This window comes from Sesamum indicum, linkage group LG3 (assembly GCF_000512975.1).
Source record: "Sesamum indicum cultivar Zhongzhi No. 13 linkage group LG3, S_indicum_v1.0, whole genome shotgun sequence".
In the NCBI taxonomy this organism is placed as follows: Eukaryota; Viridiplantae; Streptophyta; class Magnoliopsida; order Lamiales; family Pedaliaceae; genus Sesamum; species Sesamum indicum.
Genome location: NC_026147.1, coordinates 13335769 through 13360028, shown reverse-complemented (window position 1 = coordinate 13360028; position 24260 = coordinate 13335769). Strand labels below are relative to the sequence as shown.

General features: G+C 35.4%; 3 protein-coding genes across 3 annotated transcripts; 2 read left to right on the top strand and 1 right to left on the bottom strand.

The window, feature by feature from the left end:
* On the top strand, positions 4735-7251 carry LOC105158260. The gene is made up of 2 exons (XM_011074946.2): positions 4735-5029; positions 6816-7251. The coding sequence occupies exons 1-2, from the start codon at positions 4948-4950 to the stop codon at positions 7028-7030; spliced, it is 297 nt and encodes a 98-aa protein (XP_011073248.1). The 5' UTR covers positions 4735-4947; the 3' UTR covers positions 7031-7251.
* Positions 8066-12650, top strand: LOC105158259 (ARF guanine-nucleotide exchange factor GNL2). Its single transcript, XM_011074944.2, has 2 exons — positions 8066-9274; positions 9346-12650. Exons 1-2 carry the CDS (start codon positions 8280-8282, stop codon positions 12419-12421), a joined length of 4071 nt encoding a protein of 1356 aa, XP_011073246.1. The 5' UTR covers positions 8066-8279; the 3' UTR covers positions 12422-12650.
* LOC105158258 lies at positions 17522-20192 on the bottom strand. The gene has a single exon (XM_011074943.2). The coding sequence runs from the start codon at positions 19293-19295 to the stop codon at positions 18015-18017; it is 1281 nt and encodes a 426-aa protein (XP_011073245.1). The 5' UTR covers positions 19296-20192; the 3' UTR covers positions 17522-18014.

Below are 24260 nucleotides of genomic sequence, written 5' to 3'. Positions count from 1 at the left end.
ACTAATTATTATTTATTTTGAAAATAATTTTGTACACTATTATTAAGTAGAAATTTGGTAAATAAATTTATTTATAAATAAAAACTTACGAAAATTTTATTTTTATATAAATAAAAAAAATAACTTTGAGATTATAAATATTTAATTTTCAAATATTAATTTATATGAATTTTCAAATCCAAGTTGGGCAATGGCGATGATGCCCTCACCCAAGTTAAGGCCCGACGGTGTAGATTTAGAGTATGTCAGAGTACCAAAAAAAGGTTGATACTTTGTATTTAGAGTATATCCCCTGTAATTCTGGAAGGTGCTGGTATTGCAATTATAAGAGTTTAACTCTAAATGGGGTCAAGTCCTTTAAACAAGTTGCTAAAAATGCATATCGGAGACATCCAATTAAGTGAATGTAATTCTTTGTTGGCCGTTTTCTTTTTGGCTGTTACATGTGGGTAAATTCAAATGCCATTATGCCTTTTTCATTGCTACATTAAGAGTGTGAGATTCGGCCATGTCTGTAAAAGGTCAAGTCATTTCTCATTTTACATACACCACTCATTTATCTCTCTCTCGGTCTCTCTCATTGCAAAAAATAACGAATCGAACTAATTGTTAGACGACCATTAGAATTAGAAGGGTATTAATAATTTTTTAAATAACAAAAATGTATACGCAACATAAATTTTTAAGAGAGATTATTGTAATTTACCATTAATTTAGAAACAACCAATGAGTTGGAGGGGGAACTTTGATGTTTTACATGGTACAATGGGGTGCTCGATACCACCCTAATATACTATTAAAAAAAATGATATTAATGACAAGGTATGAAATTAATAATTTTAAAATTATTATAAAAAATATAAATTAAGTGATAATAATTTTATTAATCTTATTACTATATAATTATCAGTAATAATAATTATCTATCACGTTGTCATTATAGATAATTAGTGATACATCTACGGTGACAACACAAATATATATATAGCGATAACAAATGATTATTGATACTAAATTGTCACTATATATGTGTCACTGATTGTTTCTAGTGATAAACTAATGCACGTAATTTTATCACTAATTCTTGGTGATTATAATTTTTATAAAATAATTATTACTATTAAGACTTTGAAATTCATTATTGTAATAAAATAAAAACTATTATCACTAAATTTATATAATTAGTAACAACACTAATTTTGTAACTAATTTTCTACTTTCTAAAGTTAAATATGAGATTAAAAATAAAATGTCAAATAATTACATCGTAAGTTTGAGGTGTGAGTTCAAGTCCGACGAATATAAATATATAGTCTATTTCTATAGTAATTCTTTATTATTATTTTGTTAACATTTTCGTCGATTTTTAAAAACACCGATGTATTAAATTAATTTTTGAATAATAAATAAAATTTTATAAAAAAAAAAAAAGGAAATTATAACGTAAAAATCTTAGAGGGACTTTACGAGGAAGAAAGAAAGAAAAAATTCAGAGGAGGAGAATTATTAGAGTGGAAGGACAATGATAACATTGGGAGTTTTCAACTATAATGTGTATGATTGGCACAATTATCGTAGACAAGTCAATTTAAACTGTCGACTGAAGAACTCACATGCAAAATTGTATTGCCGACACACTAATCAATGTGAACGCTTATTTTTATTTTTTAATTATTGAACTATATTTTTATTATTATAAATATATATATATATATAAACATTCCTTGAGAATAAATATTTTATAATTTCCTATAAATTGAAAGGTATCCTAAATCATTACCAAATCTCTTAGTTCTGAAAAAAATGTTGAATTTAGGTGTCTTTTTGTCCTTTGTTTCATTTGGCTTATAGACTATACTATTCATTCAAGAATTTGGATGTTGATGGAGTATTTGGAGATTTGTGATTTGTTAAATAAACAATATATACATGCATATATATATATAGGTGTGAGATATTATTTATTTTGATTGAAATTTGGATCATTCGTCGGAGAAAAAATGGGTTAATTGCATTTTATTCTTGTAAAATTACTAACAAATATAAAGAACACTGAATAGAAAAACGTGACTCCTGAACTATCAATAATGTCTTCGACTAGTGATTAAAGATAAGGTCACATGACTTAGTTTGAGGTTGTGGGTTCGAGTCCCACCGGACGTATACGCGTTTGTCTCCACTTTTATGTGAGTTTATTATAATTTAACCAAAAAATAATAGAGAATGTATGAGCGTTTGTATCACTTTTATGGGTTCGAGTTCCACCAGACATATATGGCTTATGTATTGCTTAAGTTATACACCAAGATTGGTTTGCTATTTAATATAATACATGCAAGAATTCTTGACCAGCCATAAGTTCTCTTGAAAATGATCACTTTTAATATATATCTCCAATAACTCAAATTTTTTAGATGAGGTGGTTGTTAATTTAATATGGTATCAAAGTTAGGTTAAAAAAAACAATCTTGGATTCAAATTTTATTGTCACTCCTTTATAAAAAATATTTTGTGCAGAGTTTGTACGTAAAAAGGATATATTAAGATATTAAATGTCAAATAATTTTTCACTCTAACAACTTAAGTTTAGCTTAAATTTTTAGATGAAACAGTCGTTTAATATAATATGATATAGAATAAATTCCAACGAGTTCTACTGAGATTTGGCATACTATAGATACCCCTCGTTATTTAAAAAATTATTAATACCCTCTGATTTTATCAGTCATCCAACAACTAGCCCAATCAGACATCCGTTAGATTTTTATCTATTTTTTTATAGTGAATTGGACAAAATGCCCTTGTGAACTATCATAATTTTACTTATTTTTTTAAATTTTTCTAAAATTATTTTTTATATATATATTTTTTAGAAAAATACAACAAGAGTAAAATTGACAATTTCAAGCCTCCATCTAAAGATTACATAATTTTATCAAATATTAAGGATAATTTTAAAAATATGAAATTACACTTTTTTTCAAAAATTTGAAATTACCCTTACACCCCTTTAGAAAAGTTCATTTACACCTGAATCCCTTCTGTTCGGGTTAGAGCGAAAAATATTGATGTTAGAAAAAATAATTATATAAATATTCATATTTGCCCCGTCATTTAACATTTCCTAATATATATTGTATTTAAGGAAATATATAATATATTTATACAGTGAAGTTAACATCATTTTATTTTATTCTTATAAGTACAAGATTATTAAATGAGAATATTAAATAAGAATAAAAATTAAAAATTAATGTAAATCTTTTTTCTTTTTGCTAACATCAACTTTTTCCATCCAAATCTTAACGAAAGAAGATCAAGTGTGAATAGTAAATTTTTAAAATATAAGTGCAACTTTATAATTATTTTTTTATAAGAAAAATGTAATTTCATATTTTGATAAAGAAGATTTAAATGTTATTAACCATATATATATACACAAGTGCTAATCATTGAAGATAGGTAAAGATAATATGTCAAAAACAATAACAATAATAATATTAAAAAAAAACAGCATGCCTTCGAACTAAAATAAGAAAAAGAAAAACCCACCGCCACCTCCCCACAAAAACAAAATCGTGACTGAATCAATCACCCAATTATAAAAAAAAAAAAAAGAAAAACGTCCTCGAAGTTTGTGGTGAAAAGCTTCTATTTATTTATTTTTTAAGTATTTTATTATAATTCATAGAAATAAAATAAAAAAATAAAGAAAAATAAATACCTGTTGGGGGATAGTTTAAAGTAAATATTGTTCGTTTAGTGTTGTGTTTTGAGAAATAAAAATTATTATTTATTATCAAAATATGTTTCTTTTATATATTTATATATATAGATAAGTTTAAAATATTATATTTTAAAAAATAAAAATTATTATTTATTGTTAACTCATATTTATATATATATATATATGTATTTTTATGTTAATAAAATATAAATATCAAAATATAATATTTTGGTGTAAGGAGGAACGTTAAATATATTAAAAACAAAACCAAACAAAGGGATTTATCAAACAGTCAAACCGCCCAAAAAACAATTAAGAATATATGTCTGAAAAACACATCCTCCCTCCCTCCACTGTTTCAATATTATAATCTTCCCCCTCCAAAAGTCAAATTTCCTTTGAAATTGAAATCCCAACACACCCATCAAATCAACAACCCACATGCTCCACGTGTCCTATTCCATCAAATATCACCACCCCAACACCAACAAAATAATATTAATCACACTATCATTTTTCTAAATATATTACATTATATATTTTTTTAAAAAATTATAATTATAATTGTAATTGTACCGCTTTATTATATTAATTTCTTTTTATTAGGACGTGGATGAAAAATATTGATGCAAAAAAGAATTATACAAATTTTTTAGTTTGTCATTCATTTAATAATTTTATATTTATGTTTGTATTTTATAAAAATAATAATAAATATATGTGGAATAAGATTGGTATTATTATATTTTTTATATAAATATAAAATTATTATATGAAAATATTGTAAATAATAAATTTTTGAATAGATATAAATATAATTTTAAAAAAATATAATTTTATATTATTAGAGGGGCTTTACGTGTAATTATTTTAATAAGAAAAAGAAAAGAAAAAAGAAAGAAAGAAAGAAAGAAACTCCACCGCATACTGTCACGTGTCGGTGGGCAGGAATCGAATTCTTTTTTCCTAAGTGTGTGTAACGGCCAAAACTAGTGCTTTATAATGCAAAACCAAGAAACTTCTCCACAGCGCACAGACACATACACACCTCTCTCTCTCTCTCTAAGTGCTAAGTGGTGTGTGATTCTTGCATGTTGATGTTTCTGGGTGTGTAGTTGAAGGGGTGGAGTGGGATTTCTGAGAGGGTGGAGTTCTGGCCGGGTTAAGGGTGGTGCTGTGTCGAATCGGCGGGCAGGCGGCGGAAGGTGAGGATTAAGGTGATGGAGTGGTGGCACAAGGTGGTTTTCCCGGTTCGGAGAGTTTGGTGTGCTGTTTCTGCCCGTGTTAAGGCTCGCAAGAATGGTTAGTGATCATCCTCCCCCTTTTTTTTCCCTACTACCACTACTCTACTGTGTGAGTCTTTGCTTGGTTGCTCTTTATTTTGAAGGGGATAGAGTAAATTTGGGAGTGTATTTATCAAATTCTTGTTCTTCTCTATCTGTGTGTGTGTGTGTTGAATTGTAGTTAATTAATCAGCTCAGAGAGGGTAATTAATTTCTTAACTTCTTTGTTGATGGGATGAAATTACTGTCTTATTAATTTATTTTTATGTTATAAGGAGATTAAAAATGTTATTATCTTGTTGTAATTGATCATGGGATTTTGTTCTTTTCAACACTATTTACTAATCAATTCCTGTGTGTGTGTGTGTGTTGGTATCCTCTGAGCATTGATCGTTCTGTGCAATTGAACATTTTCTATGATTAGTTTGTACTAATTTACTTGAAAAGAATTGAATTGAGATAGAGAATATTAGCTATTTCTGGTGGAATTTAGTGGGAAATTACTGGAATTTGCACCAGTTATTTGGATTTAAGAGGAAATTGACTTATATATTTTTGTGTCACAGAATCCTTGTTACTGTTAATTATCGCGGAATAAAGATGGTCCTTTTCTTATTTTTCACCCCAGGATGCCTTAGCCGAAAGTTTTGTTTTCGAATCTTACTCTCAAAGACTATTTGTTCTTTTGCTTTTGCTAAATATTTTTCATGTCTCGTGATTGAACTCCGCAACTTATACGAATCACGCCCCAGTATTTTGGTTGAATTTCGAGCGGTCCCATGGAAAAGATGGGCATTTTTGCGGTCCTGCAAGCAAAAAGAAGCAATGAATATTCTTGCTTAATTCTTTAAGGATTGTCATTGTTAAGAATGTTGGATTTAAACTAAGGATGTATTCTTGGTAATCATTCCTAGGTAAAGGTGGAGGAGTTTATGTTGTATGCTCTATGACTTTCACACTTAAAAAAGAATGCTTAGTATATAGTCTTTGAACGGCCATCTTTTTGGCAAGAATACAAAGAATTAGCCTCGTTGACGGGGCCCAAATAAAAGAAATGAACGAAGGACGGTGTTGTACCTTGTGCATTAAGTTTCGTACACGCTGTTACTGTACAGGATCAACAATTGTAAGATAGGTTCGTATCTCGTAATCTGTTCAGTATATGAATGGCTTAGTAGACTGAATTAATAACGGTGTCTTACAATGACTTCTTGATTCGTGATTGGTATTTAGAAATTCGAACAGGATGACTTTTTATTTTTGCAAAATATCTGGCTTAGTTTTTATCCTAGTTCTTGTCATCCACTCATCAGCTACGCACTAATAACTCTTAACGGAAATGATATTTAAGGCACTAATGATGGCTTTGGAGTAGAGTTATCTTTCTTTTCAACGTCTTATATAGTAAATATATGTAAAGATTCCCACTTATGGCTGCTTACATCCACTAGGTGAGTTCCACTCAGAAACAATTGTGACAGGACCCAAGTTGTTAATAACATAAGACTGCTAACTGCCAAAAGTGATGTCCCACTGTTTGTTGATGTTCTTTATAGTGTAATAAGCCTAATCATTAACTTGTTTATGCATCAACTCTCTCTTTCGTCTGAAGGGTGGTGGGCCGTTGGGGATAAAATTGTAATTTACAATGTTCTCTATATGCTGTAGTTGGATATAGTTGATATGTTATCGTTTTTACGGTAATAGTATGAAGACATAGAAGGACAACGTCCATTTTTGTTTTGGTTTCTGCATTATTTCATAATCAATCTTGGAGTCTCCTGACGTTGTCTTGGTATCTTCAGGGGCCGGGCTTCTGAAACTCCACGACGACATCCAAACCTGCGGGTACGAGGATGTGCAGATTATGTGGGAAATGTTGAGACAGACGGAATCCGAAGTCGTTTCACGTCACAGCAAGCGCAAGACTCGATGGTTCTGCAGAAATTTCGCGTGGTCCAACCACGGCGCAGCAGCTCCATCCTTCTCAACTGACCAAACGGACCGAGAAACTCTCTGAACTAGTGGTTGCCATCGACATGGTACAAATGTCGTTCGTGCACGCAAACTTTGCCGTTTTTAGGTATATTGCAGAAAATATATATGTAACTATCGTTCAGTTTGAGCTTGTGATGACTTCGCAAAAATGAAGTCATTTTGTAAATATGCATCTTGTTCTGCCATCTTCCTGAAAGGAGTTTTACAGTGGAAAGAACCTTGACTTCACCCATTTCGAACTCATTCCAAGATCTGCCGACATAAAGTGAGCTGTGTGTGTATTTGTTAGAGAAATCAATACTCACAACTCCATTGATAAAATTGCTGCAAATTTTGGGTTAATTATATCGACATCCTCCAGATAGCTTTAATTATATAAATACTCTCTATTTCTTTTCAAAATTATAAAGTTACAGAGGTAAATTACACCAACACTCATTTAGGGGATGTATTAAAAATAAACATAAAACATAAAATTTCAGAAAAATAAAAGAACAACGGTCAAAATAATGAAATTTCATTAAGGACAGCAGGCCCCCACAACACAAAGGACCAACTCCTTAGCTGCTTCTTTATAAGAGGGTGTTTGGCTAAATTAATTTAATAGATTTTATAAATTCATACTTTTGATAAGACGTGAGATTTTATTTTAAAATAAATTTATGAAAATTTGAATAAAATAAGATAATGGAGTTTAAATAGAAAGTTTTGGCAAATTTATCGTTAATTTGAAAAAAATTGTTCAAATCTCATAAATAAGTTAGTCTCTTTTTACTAGTTTTTGAAGATTTTATAAGCTCGTAACCTCTTATTTGTGGAGCTTATAAACATTTTCTTGAAAAAATTTATCAAATCTTATAAACTCTGGAATATCTTGTAAAATATTTTAAAGAATTTATAAGCTCACCAAATATTAATATTTGGATGGAACAGATGTAAATTTAAAAACATAAAAAAAGAAGTTCGTATTTTGTCTATTAAATTTTTAAACAGAAGAAGAAAAATCAAAAGGAGAGATCAGTGGTAGAAATATTCAATTCTCAAATCTCAACCACAAAAGTAAAAAAAAAAAAAATAAAGAATATAAACGTATTTTCCTAAAGAAATTAACGTCTTCTCTACCAAACAATTCGGCTATTTGTCTGAAAAACCAATTAACTGACATCCTATGTAACTAACATAACGAATTCTCCAACTTTTAGGATTCTTTCCCCCATGCAATCTGCAGTAAATAGCACAACAATGAAAAATATGAAAAGAAGAAATCAAGAATGAAGAAATCCAAGAGAAAAGAGCTTGGATTATCATGCATGCTCAACACCGAGGTTGGAGCTCTCCTCGCCGTGATCCGTCGTCCCTCGGAATCCAATCCCAGCTTCTACCACCTCCACGAAGAAAGCTGCGATGCTTCGATATTGCAGTCGTTGAAATCTCTGAGGGCCCTTCTCTTTAATCCTCAACAGGAATGGCGGATGGTTGATCCGTCGGTTTACCTCGCACCGTTTCTTGATGTGATACAGAGTGATGAAATTCCGGCCGCTGCCACGGCTGTGGCCCTTCAGTCTATCCTGAAGATCCTCAGGCTTGGTATATTTGATGAGAAGACGCCTGGAGCGAAAGATGTGATAAATTCGGCTGTCACAGCGATCACGGGCTGTCGTCTCGAGAAAACTAACCTGATAGCAGAGGATGCAGTCATGATGAGGATATTACAGGTCTTGACTGCGATTATGAGGCACCGGTGTTCTTTTTTGCTCACTGATCATTCTGCCTGCACGGTTGTGAACACTTGCTTCCAAGTAGTTCAACAGTCGGCCAGCCGTGGAGATTTGCTGCAACGCAGTGCGAGATACACGATGTACGAGCTGATACAGATAATATACTCAAGATTGCCGGATATAGAGGTGAAAGACTGGGAGAATTCAGAGTCAGATACCGAGGATAACAACATGGACTCTGGTTATGGAATACGCTCTGCGATTGATATCTTCCACTTCTTGTGCTCTTTACTCAATGTGGTGGACATTATGGAAACTGACGGACCGACGGTCCAAATTGCAGACGAGAGTACTCAAGTCTTCGCCTTGTATTTGATCAACTCGGCAATAGAATTGAGCGAAGACAGCATAGGCAAACATCCGAAACTTTTGAGAATGATCCAAGATGATCTGTTTCATCATTTAATCCATTACGGTGCATCCTCAAGCCCACTGGTTCTGTCGATGATCTGTAGTACTGTTCTGAACATATACCACTTCCTACGAAGGTGAGCAATAAGACAAGCAGTTGACTTCGTACCTGGTATCTGGTCTTGAACAAAGTTGCCTTCTTTTACAGGTCTATTCGTCTCCAACTTGAAGCATTTTTCTCGTTTGTGTTGTTTAAAGTTGCAACTCCCGGAAGCACACTCCAAATCCAGGAAGTTGCAGTCGAAGCGATCATAAATTTCTGCAGACAACCAACTTTCATAATAGAATTGTATGTGAACTACGACTGTGATCCAACTTTCAGGAATGTGTTTGAAGAGACCGGTAAGCTGCTCTGCAAGTATGCGTTTCCCACAGGTGGGGTCTCGACAAGTATTCAGGTTCAGGCATTTGAAGGACTTTCCATCATTTTTCACTATATTGCTGATAACATTGATAAAGAAGACGACTCCGGTCCATCTGGACCATATCCAGTCGAGATTACCGAGTACAGACCTTTCTGGGAAGAGAAACCGAAGGAGGACGATATGGATGCTTGGGTGGATTATCTGAGAATCAGAAAAGTGCAGAAAAGGAAGATACTGATTGCAGGAAGTCATTTTAACCGAGATGAGAAAAAGGGTCTGGAGTATCTGAAGATTTCTCAATTGATATCAGAACCACCGAATCCACAAGCCTATGCTTATTTTTTTCGGTACACCCCGAAACTTGACAAGACAATTATAGGGAACTATCTTGGTGATCCTGATGCCTTTCACCTTCAAGTCCTCAAAGAATTCACAGAAACATTTGAGTTTGCCGGAATGGTGCTAGATACTGCACTTAGGACGTACCTGGAGACTTTCAGGTTACCAGGAGAATCTCAAAAGATACAGAGGGTTCTTGAAGCATTCTCGGACAAATTCTACGACCAACAGTCCTCGGATATTTTCGCGAGCAAGGATGCAGTCATGATTCTTTGCTACTCGATCATTATGCTCAATACTGATCAACATAATCCACAGGTCAAGAAGAAGATGACAGAGGAGGACTTCATAAAAAACAACAGATCAATAAATGGGGGGAACGATCTCCCTCGGGATTACCTATCTGAGCTTTTCCAGTCCATTGCAACCAATGCGATCAGCCTTGATCAACCTGGTTCAACAGTAGAAATGAATCCAAATAGATGGATCCAGTTGGTAAACCGGGCCAAGAATATTCAACCATTCATCTTATGTGATTTTGACCGTCGACTCGGAAGAGATATGTTTGCTGCTATTGCTGGACCCTCAATTGCAACTCTTGCAGCAGTTTTTGAACACTCTGACGAAGAGGAAATCCTCCATGAATGCATTGAAGCATTGTTTTCAATTGCTAGAATAGCTCAGTATGGACTGGAAGATACTCTGGATGAGCTCCTTTGCTCATTCTGCAAATTCACGACGTTACTAAACCCTTATGCCTCTGCAGAAGAAACATTATATGCTTTCAGCCATGACATTAAGCCAAAGATGGCTATGATGGCAGTTTTCACCATTGCAAATACTTTCAAAGACTCCATCAGAGGCGGCTGGAGAACCATCATCGAGTGCTTGCTGAAGCTCAAAAGGCTCAAGTTACTTCCACAGTCTTTGTTCGAGATGGATAATGCTTCCAACTCGGTTACAGAACCGCCGATGGAAAAATTAGAGTCGGGCATTATGCCAAGTCAAGATCCTAAATTTGGCAACAGACAGCATAGCTCAGGCATAATGGCTAGATTTCTAAGTTTCATGTCAATGGAGAGTGTTGAAGAAGCTCTAAATCTTGGCTTAAGCGAATTTGAACAGAACATGACGATCATTCAACAATGTCGTATTGGAAGCATCTTCAGCACGAGTTCAACTCTACCTGAAGAATCTTTGCTCAGTATTGGGCGTTGCATCATATTCGCTGCAGCTGGAAAAGGCCAAAAGTTTAGCACCCCAGTCGAGGAGGAGGAGACTGTTGCATTTTGTTGGGAACTAATAACCGCTGTAGCTCTTGCCAATACTCACAGAATCCCAACATATTGGCCTCATTACCATGATTACTTGCTGGAAGTGGCACAATTCCCTCTTTTTTCGCCCATTCCATTTTCTGAAAAAGCCATTGTATCACTGATGAGGATATGCCTCAAGATTCTTGCTTCAGATCAACCGGAGGGTTCAGAGGAACTCATTTTCAAGTCGATAAACTTGATGTGGAGGATGGAAAAGGAAATTCTAGAAACTTGTTATGAGTTCCTGTTGCAATCGGCAATCAAAATCATCACAGAATATCCCACAAAATTGCAAACACAATTGGGGTGGATGTCAGTCCTGCATCTTCTATCTGTCACAGGCCGTCATCCAGAAACCTATGATCAGGGTGTTGAGGCCTTAATGACGTTGATGTCCAATACGACACAAATAACACGAACAAACTATACCTACTGCATCGACTGTGCTTTCGCCTTCGTAGCACTCAGGAACAGTCGAATCGAGAAGAATGTTAAAATAATGGATATGCTGGCAGACACAGCAAGTCTGCTGGTTGAATGGTATAGAGCTGGATATTCAGATCCCGGAAGTTCCGTCAGTGTAACAAGTAATGCAGGTGGTTCTTTCATTGAAGAACCTGCAAGAGTTTATAATCCAATCAGCTTCTTTCAGAGGCTAGGAGAATCCCTTAAGAAGACAAGCTTGGCCAGGAGAGAAGAAGTAAGAAACCATGCCGTCATTTCTCTAAAGAAAAGCTTCATATTAGCCGAGGACATCTTATTCACACCAATAACCTGTACAAATTCCTTCTACAACATTATCTTTGCTATGGTTGACGATTTACACGAAAAGATGCTGCAATACTCAAGAAGAGAGAATGCAGAGAGGGAAACAAGAAGTATGGAAGGTACACTCAAGCTCTCCATGGAAGTCTTAACTGACGTCTATTTGCACTTCTTGAAGCCTATTTCAGAGAGTCCTGATTTCAGGACATTCTGGTTGGGAATACTGAGGAGGATGGATACATGCATGAAAGCTGAGCTAGCAGAGTATGGTGCATCAAAAATGCCAGAAGTAATTCCAGACCTGTTGAGAAAGATTGTGACGAGTATGAAGGAAAAGGAGATTTTGACACGGGCAGGAGAAGATGATTTATGGGACACAACCTTTTATCAGATACAATGGATAGCTCCAGCACTCACAGATGAGTTGTTTCCCGAGTGACTGAAAGACAATTAGTACAAGGTTTTGTAGTACTGACAATTCATCAATTCATGTGTATTCCAAGAAAGTCTGATGAAGCATAGTGAATATAGTACTAACAATTCTTCAATATACATGAGTCAAGGAAATATTGAAATAATACTTAATCACATGCAAAATAACATATAAGTACTGTATGTTTTTAAGATATGCCATACGATCCAAATTGTCCGAAAAATTTTTACTTGTAAGATATAATTTGTTTCTTCAAGCACATCAGAGTTACTATGTCTATGAACAACTACAGAACAAAACTAATACACAAACATGTATCTCTTCTCCATATGCATCATTGCATGTTCATCTATTTATTAAAGATTCTAAAATGTCGTCAAACAGAACAAATACTAGGTAAGACTAATGGAGCGTTTGTAATAATTTACTTAGTGCTTATCAGCTTTTTGTTGGACATAAGTTGAAAATAGTATTTTGTCTTACCCCTTATGCTTTTGTACCGCGTATCTAAGTCAAAAGCTATAAGTGCCTAATGTTAAAATTGTAGATATTAATCTTTTTCCTGCAAACTCCAACTTCAGCTTTTCTCCACTTCTCAGTTATATGGTCAAACACCCCAACTTCCACTGCAACCAATCTTACAACTTTTCTACGACTTACTCCCACCATTAAAGCAAAAGCTATTGCAAACAACCTACAATAATGCATAAGAGCTACTGCCAAAATAAGTTTAATACTAACTGGTGAAGACTAGATGAGGTCTAAGGCGCAATATGTAAATGAATGAGAAGAAGTTTTTTGTGCATTTGAAGTATTAGGAATAACTAAATACAGCAGAAGTCAGGCTAACAGAAATGTATTCTTTAAGTTGCCATTCCCAAAAAAAAAAAAAAAACTCAAATCTATCTACCGTATAATTGTTAGCAGGCAAACATAGAGTTACCAGCTTAAAACAAAATCTACTGAAATCATAAGAAAACTCATGTATTTGCTGCTATCCAAGAACTGCCAATATAGTCGTCGATAGCAACATTTACGAGTTATGGATATTTATTTAGCACTAAAAACACTAGAAGCGGATGATTGGTGGCTAATCATCAGTTGTTTGGACATTAATGGTTTTCTGTATTTATATCTGTTACAAGGTAAAATTCAATAATATCATCCTCCATTCTACTGTCGAACAAAAGCAGGACGTCCTTGAGTTAGCAACTTAATAGGGCCTGGAAAACAGTAGTTCAGTGAACTTCAGCACTGACTGGCATCTAAAGTTTAATCAAGAACCTTTGTTTTGTCTTGATTATTCTGTATGGAAGTCTTTCAGTTCAATCAAGCTGCACTTTTATCTATTCAACTTTTACTAGCTGGTGGCAGGACTGTCTTTGGCTTTAGATCTGCTGCCGACAATGCAAGCAGAAAACCAGAGAGACTGGATAGTTAAGACTTAAAGGAAACTTCAGAATTTGTAAAAAGAATACAAGAGCCAAAGGCAAATTTCGGGATCATAGTCTCTTACCATAAAAATGGCTGCATGCACAGCAGTACCAACTATGAGAAATCCACCAATCCACATTAGATGTGTGAACAATGACAGTTGTGTACCATAGTCAGTAGCTAGATATGGATAAGGGGGCATGGAATACATATGGTGAGCAACAACAATGGTTAAAGAGCCTAACATGGTAGGTTAAGAGATAATTGAGCATGCCATGATGTTCTCCTATCTATACCCCTTTGGCTCTTCGTGCCCCTAGATTCTGCTCCTGTTTCTTGTTAGTAGGGAAACCAGCTGCGTGACCATTCACAGTTGAGCATCCGACTTGCTTCTACGAAAATGGAGTATCTTAGCACAGCAGGCGCGAGAATAGCTTTTGCTATTGCGCTTTAGCTTTAGATAGTTAGTAATTTCAGTACTGATAAGAATAGCCCTGGCCTTTATTAAATCGTTGAAAGTGGTACTTTTTTTAGTTTTCCTGGCTTGTTTGAAAGAGTCTCTATCCCTGCACTTTCAAACTCACCTGCTACTCATTGTAAAGTATTCGCTCGTATAGCTTACAGAAGGACTCCAACTAGATGCGCTTACTTTTAATGAGATTAGGCCAGCGCTTTACTGATAGATTGCTCTTGCCTGATGGGTTGATTGAAAACTAACTTCCTGCTTTTTCAATTTAAATGGTGTCACTGGCGTAAAGTTAACTTGAAAAAAGATCTTAACTGATCTCATTCAAAGAGGCTTGTGTAAGAATTGTCCTTGCTTGAACTCAAAAAAAGGCGGTTAGGTAGTCTTAAAAAAGCACTCCAACTCTATACGCTCCTGGACCAGTATTTCACTACTGCTTAGTTGATGCCACATCTGATTCCAGAAAGCAAAATAAAGGCTCGTTGGCCAAGCCGCCTCTACTAGCAGCTCTTTCCTCTCAGGAGAAGAACTTTTAGGTGAACTCTTTCTTTTATTTCACATAGAAAGAAATTCAATTCAGCCTTACGTTAGCGATGAAGCTAGCTTTGAGCTTAGATGGAAGGAACAAGGAATATAAACGAAGAGTCAAGGGAGAGGTGATGAAAGGCATGTAGGCGAAGGGGAAGTTATTGCTAACCATGGTATTCATTTCATATCGCTGAGTTGTAACACGAAGCAAGCTTTTGGATTAAGTGAAGGCGTGAGGTATCGAACACAAGCTAAGGGTAAGTAAAGTGGCCCAGATATAGAAAGTTACCTACTACAAAGAGTACCATAGCAATGAAGAGATAGAGATCGTTTATGGATAAGGTTGAGAGCTAAGTGAGGCTCTATGTAATTGAGGGATGATCCTACACCGCGTAACATCATCTTCAACCAACCTCCACATTAGCTAGAGTTTGTTAAATTCCACTGAAGAGGATAGATTTACGGGCTTCTAAAATCATCTGAGCAGGTATCTACATCCAAAATGCTAGCTAACCTATTTCCAGAATATTCGGTCCTGAATGCTACCAAAAGGAGCCAGAAAATCAGTATAGACAAAACCTCATGGATGATTAGATTAATCATATTGTTTCAAAATGATTATGATTATCACTATGCATTTTTCTCCTACAACCAAATTCGCAATTAATCACATCCCAGGCAAACAGGGCAAGGCCTTTCGCAATGCTAGAGTGCGCTTTCAACCCCTTGAAGGACCAAATGGAACCCTAAGCTCAATTTCCGCTAGCATACATCAGAGTTCAAAATATAAATTGGCATATAGGATATTAATGTGCCGCATAGCCCAAATGAAAATAAAAAAATAACTGAATCTTGTGTTTCCTTTCTTGACAGGCAACAGAGGAAGTTGTCATTGAATTAGCAAATGGTAAGCTGCCAAAAGTGCTAAACATGAGGATCATGACGATGACCATTGCGACAATAAAGATTACCTTTGTGAACGTGTAACTTAGAATTTGTTGCAGTACCTGAATTACATAGCCTCTGGATAACTGACATGGATTACTTTGCCTTGCATATATCAGAAATAGCTCGGATACCATTCATATTTTCATATCTCAAGTTTAATAGCAATAGTCAAATTTCCAATAGTTACCAATGGAATACTGCCTACAGAGTAAATAAAATAAAACTTGAATGTGTAACCGGAAATATAGCTCGTGAATGGAACTAATAAGCACATTGTTAAGCACAAAAACAGCAGAAAAGCAGTTAATATAGCACAACTTACAGGAAACCCACGTTTGTTCCGACTTGTTCAAAGGTCTAAATTCAAACACTGAACAAGAACTTCATACACTTCAAGGGTCATGCCACATTGCAATGTCCTGCAAAAGAGAACACAAGATAAACCAGGAAAAGTAATTGTTAGTGTGGCATGGTGGCTGTACAGATTAACGACAATAGATTCTTCATTTTTTTTGTTAATAAGACAAGTTAATGGCGGAGTCTATATTCAAAGTAGACGTCTTTCTTTAGCGTTTCAATAAATTTAAAGGTTAAAAGGCTGAAGAATAAGAATCTAATCATTTTTTGCTTCTCTACATAAGCTTTTTGCATAGACAGCTGAAGATCCGGAGTTGTATAAATTAACCAGCTTTTCTAATTGCATTTCTAAGTTGCTTTGCTTTTTACAAGAGTCATTATCAACCTCCTTCTAGAGTTATTCATAATCGGAGTACTTATACAAGTATGAATCAACTACAGTATCCAGTACTAATGCAGCTTTAACCTCTAAAAGATGTTCACATGTTAGGAGAATGCTCCAAGGACTGTTGAACTACTATAGGAATCGGTAGCAGCAGAAGTAAGAACATATATAGTAGAAAGGACAATGACATAACCTGTGAACTTTACTGCTGTAGTCTGAACAACTCCCAGCATATAATACAAAAGAACCATTATAACCTGCGCCATACATTGAACTACAGGAAACTGAAATTTCCTGCGGGAGTCAGATTATATCGTTTGAGAGATCCTAAAATTCTTTTTCTATAAACTAAACAAACTATGCCTCATTATTCAATTGAGAAAGGGGAGCAACAAATATTGAAAATTTGGATTCAACTATAAGCAACAAGAAATTTTCTCCATAGACATGTGTTTTTTTAATTTCCTTTTTCTTTTTCTTTTTGTGTGTGTGTTTGTGACACTATGATAAATAAACAGCTACTCAGATCCTCAAGAGCAGTGGAATAGTACAGAGTAAACAATTTGGACCACCAAAACACCATGACGAAACAAGGAGTAGTTCTGCATCTGCCTCGATATTACTACAGCAGTCTTCCGTTAATGACAAGGTTATGATTGTACATGATAAGCAAATAACAAAACTTCTTCACATGACTACGTTGCCTACTTAGAGACCGCTAAATTGTGGGCCTAATATCATGTAAGTTCTCATCAGTTTTCCACAACTAAGTAAGAAAGTAACTCCAAACGAACACCTTGTGCACTAATCAAAAGCATAGCTGTATCACGGTAAGTTCAGTGCAAATGCATCAAGAAATAAGCCTGTGCTTGGTAGACAGTTCCAACATTTATTAACATGGTCATGCAAATCTGAAAGCTAAAGGTACACACACCAGAAGCAGCAATGTATTGGGTGTAAGAAAAAGAAAGAAAAGCAAATGGTGCAATTTGTTAAATTGTGTTGTTAATATTAAGATTCCAACTGGTCTTCGTGGTGAAGGTACATACACATGTCTATTGCATCACGGATTCCCACCCTTTTGCTGAAGTACTGAACTACACAAAATTATTCCTGCAAAACTGTTCTAGAATTTCTCATTGGCTGTAAATTACAGGAGAAAGAAAAAAAAGATATAAGTGGGGATAACGCTAATCATACAACAGTGCAACCTAATCTGGGCATTCTTCTCATCTGAATGGTGGCTGAGAATATGGCTTCTTCCAATTAAGAAAAGCCCGAGAGCAGGAAGGAATAAAGATTCCCTGCTTTGGTCCCTATTATCCAGGAATTCGTTACTTAGCAGCACTACACTGGTTCAAAAGGCCATGAATCAGAACAATCAAGGCCACACAAGGCCAGATAACCAGCACCACAAGCATGCCTTTCAATCCAGTAGGGACCAATTCACTCCACTGGGAACATTAAATCCATGGCCCATGTTACTCTTCAAATGCATGCATACATATTTTCTCTAGCAACAACGGCCAGTCTTCCCCAAGTTGCCTTGGATTAAGTTCCATAGCAACTCTAAGGTCCTGCAAAGAAATTGGGCCACGGATTTTCTGTTCTTGCAATCCAAAATGCTCGCCACCATTTTGAATCTGATATTGATGACCTTGTTTGACACCATTAATAAGTTTCGTATGTGAGTGGTGCTTGTGGGCATTACTCTTTGTCAACTCATGCCCTGAGTTTGCTCCCAAGAGTTCAATGCAAGACCTAATTAATCCTTTCATGTAAGAATCTAAACCATGGTTCAGTATGTTGGCACAATCCACTGACACTGCTTCAAGACCCTGTGCCGTAGCAATATGCTCCATTCGTTTCCTTAATGTAAGACTGTCCAACAAAGCGCAGTCATTGAATGTGCTGATAAATCCACCGCGACTTGCTGGAGGCAGGGCCTTGCGGGCCCCACCAACGCTGACTGGACAAAACGGAACCCCAAGGGGCGCTCGGAGTGGACTCCTAGCAGAATTCTCTTTCCCATCATTTCTAACAACCAACTCTGTCTCATCCTTGCTGCATAGGGGAGCTGAACCATCTGGTGATCTCCTTACTATGGACATTTTAGCAGGTTGCATAACCAAATTCTCACTCTCATTATCTGATTGCCGCAGGAGTCCTTGATGCTGCTGCACTGCCCTCCCAATATCAGGTGGATTCATATCCCCATTCTCCACCACGGCATTTAAATCACTTGACTGCGTGGTAGTAGACAGATGAGAAGCAAAGCCAGTCTTCCCATTAGGGCCAAGAGCGCTACGGCGGTCCCCACTTCTCCTATCACGAAAACCAGTCCTGGCCTTTCGAGGCGAGACTGGTAGCATGTCACCTCCATTTGATAGACCTGGCAAGCCGGAAGCCTGAGTCATACTGGTGTGGGACCCATTCTGCAGGTAACCATCAGCTGAAATCTCCTTCCCACCAACATGTGTAACATATTTGTAAGCATCATCCTTGTGACTTGGTGCTGGTGGGGCTTTGGCACTACAAGCATTTCTCAGAATTGAACGAATAAACTGATTGTGAAGTGGAATATTTTCCCGCCCAAGAATCCTTAGACAAAGCTTATTGAACTCAACCTTACTCAGTTTCAAACTCAGGAATCTGTGCAAGTAAGAAAAGTACTGCTTGGACCCCTCCGGCCCTAGTTTCTTTACTATCTGAGCTTTCAACTCAGCAAGATTGATACGTGAATGCTGATGAGGCGGTTGCATCTCTCTGTAGTCTCTCCTTCTCCACACTAAAAGTCCATATAACAGAACTACACGCTACCACACCAATGATACAGAACCTTTAACTAAATTACAGTTGTTTTGCTCCATTTCCCAAAGCCCATCTTCCAAATAACAATTAATCTGACTACTACCAACCCTAGCATTGTCAAACCAAAACCCAACTCCAAAACCTCAACTTTTTATCAACTACAATAATTGGAGGGTTGAGTTCATACCACGAGATCTCATTTTTCCAATTAAACTAACTCTCCCTCCAAAAACCCAAATTTCAGAAACTTTCAAATTCTTCAACCTTCAACGCAAAGTTTAAAACTATAATACAAAAGAACACTTTATTGACCTAAATCTTCAAAACCAAATAAAGATACCTCTCTGCAACTCCAAGTAAACCGCTACGAATTTATCGGCATCCTGAAAACTCCACAACAGCCCAAATGCCACTCCCTCAATAAAAGATTCAAGCTTGAATTCTCGACTTCAACTTCAGGTTTCGCATACTCAAAATTCAAACTTGAAGAATAATGAATCAAACTAACACAAAGATTCAAACTTGCACAAAATTATGAGTTCACAAAATTTATTAGCTGACCTTATTGGAGCTCCCAGAATTCATATTCAGGAGAAAAAATTATCCCAAAACACTGTCAGCTTTATTTTTCCTTTCTTCTTTTCCTCTTCACTTCTCCTCTGCAACCCATTAAGCTTCTTCATCCATTGCTCCTTATCCCTTCAAAATTTTGCTTCACATTCTCTATCTGCACTCTGTTTATTTTCTGCAGAAAGAATTTCTGAATCAGAAAATTGAAGACCCCTTTTCTGTGTTTTCTCTCTCTGATCGCTCTCCCCTTCGATACTTCCCCTTTCTCTCTCTCTCCTCTCTTTTCTCGTATTGTATCTGATTAGAAAGTAATAGCTTTTCTCTAATTCTATTCAGAAGTACAACCTTTGATGCACGATGTACGATAACTGCATGCAGTACGTTGTGTTGAAATGGTTGTATCTCGACCTGGAAGGTGGGAAAGCAGTTTGGCATTATCAATTTCTGGTTATGGAAGGTTTATCCATACGACGCGCTCTACCAGCCGTGACTATTACCTGCCAGACTATTAGCTGTTTTGAAGTGACGTGTTCACATCTCATTGATCAGAAACACAATTCCGCTAAACTGCGATGCCTCAGATAATTAGACTCAAGGGCTCTCTACTTCCTGTTTTTTTTTTCTTTTTTTTTTAATTTTAATTCTTGTCTGAAATTAGACTCTTCACAGAAATTTTGGGAGGGAAGAAAAAAAATTCAGTTCAAAAATGCATTTGTTTTGCTTTTTTTTTTTAAAAAAAAATTATTTTGATATTGATGCCAACAAATTTATACTGCCCAAGATAGAGTTTAATTTGAAAAAGAGTTGAGATCTAAAATCACGCACTGTAGTGGAAGGGACTCCAGACCCAAACTCCTGTAAGGGGGTTATTAAATGGAGAAGCCCAAAGAAGGCTCAAGAAAATACGCAAAAGGGGCAGACAAAAGGATGACTTCACGACAATTTGGACATAAACGCATTCCTACTTGCACATACTTGAACCACGGCCGAACAAATCGGAAGGATGATGATAATTGTCCCGCCACGAAGGATGCACCAAAGAACTGGGGAGGTTATGGGACCTATTTCAACCTCTTCCTAGGAATTTGGGAAATTTAACTTTTAAAAAGGCTTATTCTCTTTAAAAATAAGCTCCAAACGACTAATAACTTGAAAATTCTCCTAAATCATTATATCTTATCATTTAGCAACCACTCCCTAAGTGGCTAGGGGATTGGACTCCCTCGGCCAAGAGAAGGTAAACGTTGTAAAAGGGGGACCTACCCCCTCCTTATAGGATAACATTTCTTCAACACTTATACAAACTAAGAAAACTATTTTTCAAAACAGTCTCGCTCTGAATTGTCATCTTAGCTTTTACAGCTTCAATTATTATTTTTTCTACATTATTTACTGGCTTGATTCTCAAAATGTTAAGGACTTTCTTTTGTTTTTCCTCAGTGTAGTTCCCTCTTTAGAGCTTGTGCAAAAGCTCGGTGCAAAATCCAAGTCAAATGTGTTTATACGAACAACTTTTTACTCGCATCAAATATATATTTTTACAACATACGTCCTAATTTTCAATCTTATATTAAAGCTTATATTCTATTTTATAAATTTTACAAAATATCTTTTACTTTATATGTAAAACAAAGTAAACCAATTTTTTTTCATTATATGTGTCAATTTTAGTTTCTTTATATTAGTGGTAATTATATGATTATATTAATACCGTAACGATTTAAGCATTACATTAATTCGATATATATCAATTTAACAAAAAAATTATAAAATAAATTATAATAAACTTACATTAAATGAAATAAAGACTCATCCATTTAGTGGAACTACCTATAACTTCAAATTTATTTTATGAAAATTCATCCTTAACTAGTTCAACTTTCACTTAAATGTTTTTGAAAGTGGAGAAGATCCAAACACTTACTGTATGAGTTTTATTTACTTTTCATTAAATTTTTACAATTACTTTCGATTTTATTCTATTATAATTTTCAAATTTATTTTAATAAGCACTTTTTTTTTTATTAAAGTAGAAGTCCTCACAAAAGCTCTAATGAATATTTTTGTCTTGTGAAGGATACTTGGTTCTTGAAACTCTAAGAGGGTATTTAGCTAAATTTATTTTAAAGAATCTTATAAATTCTTACAATTTATAAAATATTTTTAATTGAAAAAAATAATAAAAAATCCTATATTGAGAGAGAACCGTGGATTAATCGGTACTATTTGTTAAGACAGAGCAAAACCTCTAAATCAACTTCGATGCATGTTTGACAAAACGTGAATTGTCTAAAATCATGTCCTTAACGATACTTATTTTTTCCACAATAACCTCTTTTTTGATGAATTAATTCTATTAATAATTTTTTATTCATACACATCTAAAGTCATTTTATTTTATTAATTTTGATTAATTATCATTCTATTTTTCTTCTCTTTCTATTTAACTAAAATAGATACAAAATAAAATTTAAATCATGCATGCGCATTGAGTGTTCGTCAATTGCTAGTAGATCTGTAAAGTTTTATGGCATGTTTCTTTCAGTTAAAACCAAATGGCAATTTACTTTCTCTTATAACATTTAAATGCTCTAACGGTACTATATACAACCACTAGTTACATGTGTTATACGATTTTGGAAATACTATTAATATCAGTTATATGTGCTAACTCAACTGCGTACCCGTTTTTTGAAAATAAAAAGTGTTTAACAATCATCCATACACTCGATAAAGATACTGCCCACATCAAAAGCCCTACTGAAGTATAAGAACCTTCAACCCCTCCCCCTTTCCAACTTAATGATCAACGACTGAAATTGTACGTCGTTAATTATTGTGTGATATTTGAGTCCAAGAGGATTTTTGAAGATTTTTATATTTTAGGAAAATTTTCTATACAGGCGACATACAACTTTAAACTATATTTAACCCCTTATTACATTGATTATTGGACATGATTGTGAACACTTCTCGAATTTATGATGTTGAGTTTGAATTTTGTTTGGCCTTTCCAATGTGTTTTACTATGGATTACTTAATGGAAACAAGTGACAACTCTATTGACATATAGCATATATTGACATTATGAATTTTTATAATCAATAAATATGGACAAAAACTAGCATGATGTAAGAACGTGAACATAATATATGATATGGATACACTGATATATAATTTAGGGTAAATTACAATTATCTTCTTTAAGTTTCGTATAATTACGAATATTGCCTCTTTGTTTGAAAAAGTATAAATATTCCTTCAAATAAAAAGTAATTAACGGTAGCCGTAGGGGAACCTGTGGCTGGATTGAATCCTTCGCGATGGAAATGCCCTCTTCCCCCAACCAACACAGGGCTTAGAGAAACTGACTGATCTAGAGAGCTCAGACTGACGGTTAGGTGGTTCGAATCCACTTCTAAGCGGGCGAAGGGAACAAGCAAAGGATGAGCGCGCTAGCACGAAAGCCGTTGCGCTAACTCCGCTCCAGCCACTCGACTGATAAGGAGAGGTATGAAGTCACTCGACTGATAAGGAGAGGAGCTTTTGAGTTTTCTTGCTAGGTAGCCAGTCAAAAAAAAAAGAGTTCCTGTTCATCAATCTCCAATCAAGACAAACCGGGCACTACGGTGAGACGTGAAAACACCCGATCCCATTCCGACCTTGATATGTGGAATCGTCTTGCGCCATATGTACTGAGATTGTTCGGGAGACATGGTAAAAGCCCGGATTAAATGAGGCAGATTTCAAGAATTATGCGCAGAGTAACCTTTTTGCGGCATGGCCGAGTGGTAGTGGTAAGGCAGGGGACTGATAATCCTTTATCCCAGTTCAAATCCGGGTGTCGCTTGATCAATCTTTTCTTCTTGAGCTGGCAAAATTAGAAGAACCAAGCGCGGGCGTAGAGGAAGTTGCTATTTTGAGATTTTCAAACTTTCGGAGTCTCGAAAAGAGCTTCAATTGTGCTATTCCCTTAGTTAGCGAGCCACCAGCCATAAACAGAGCCAGTTTCCCACCTAGGTGAACCCGAAGCTAGAGCACACACAAGGCACAAGGTAATCTTTGCCAGAAGCACCACCCAGAAAAAGAAATCCACTAGGGATTCCAAGATTGGCACTTTTCAATCTATACCCTTAAACGCGATCAAGTCGTAAGACCTTTGAACTAGTATATTGTGACACATTCAGTGAGGGTGCATATTTTTTAAATATATAAAATAAAATATCAAATTAACTAGTTTTGAATGAGAAGAATTGTTTCTTTTACTTTATGAATTCATTGTAGTTCATGACAGATTACGAAGTAAATATTATTTAGAAGATAATATTATTAAAAATAGAAGCAAA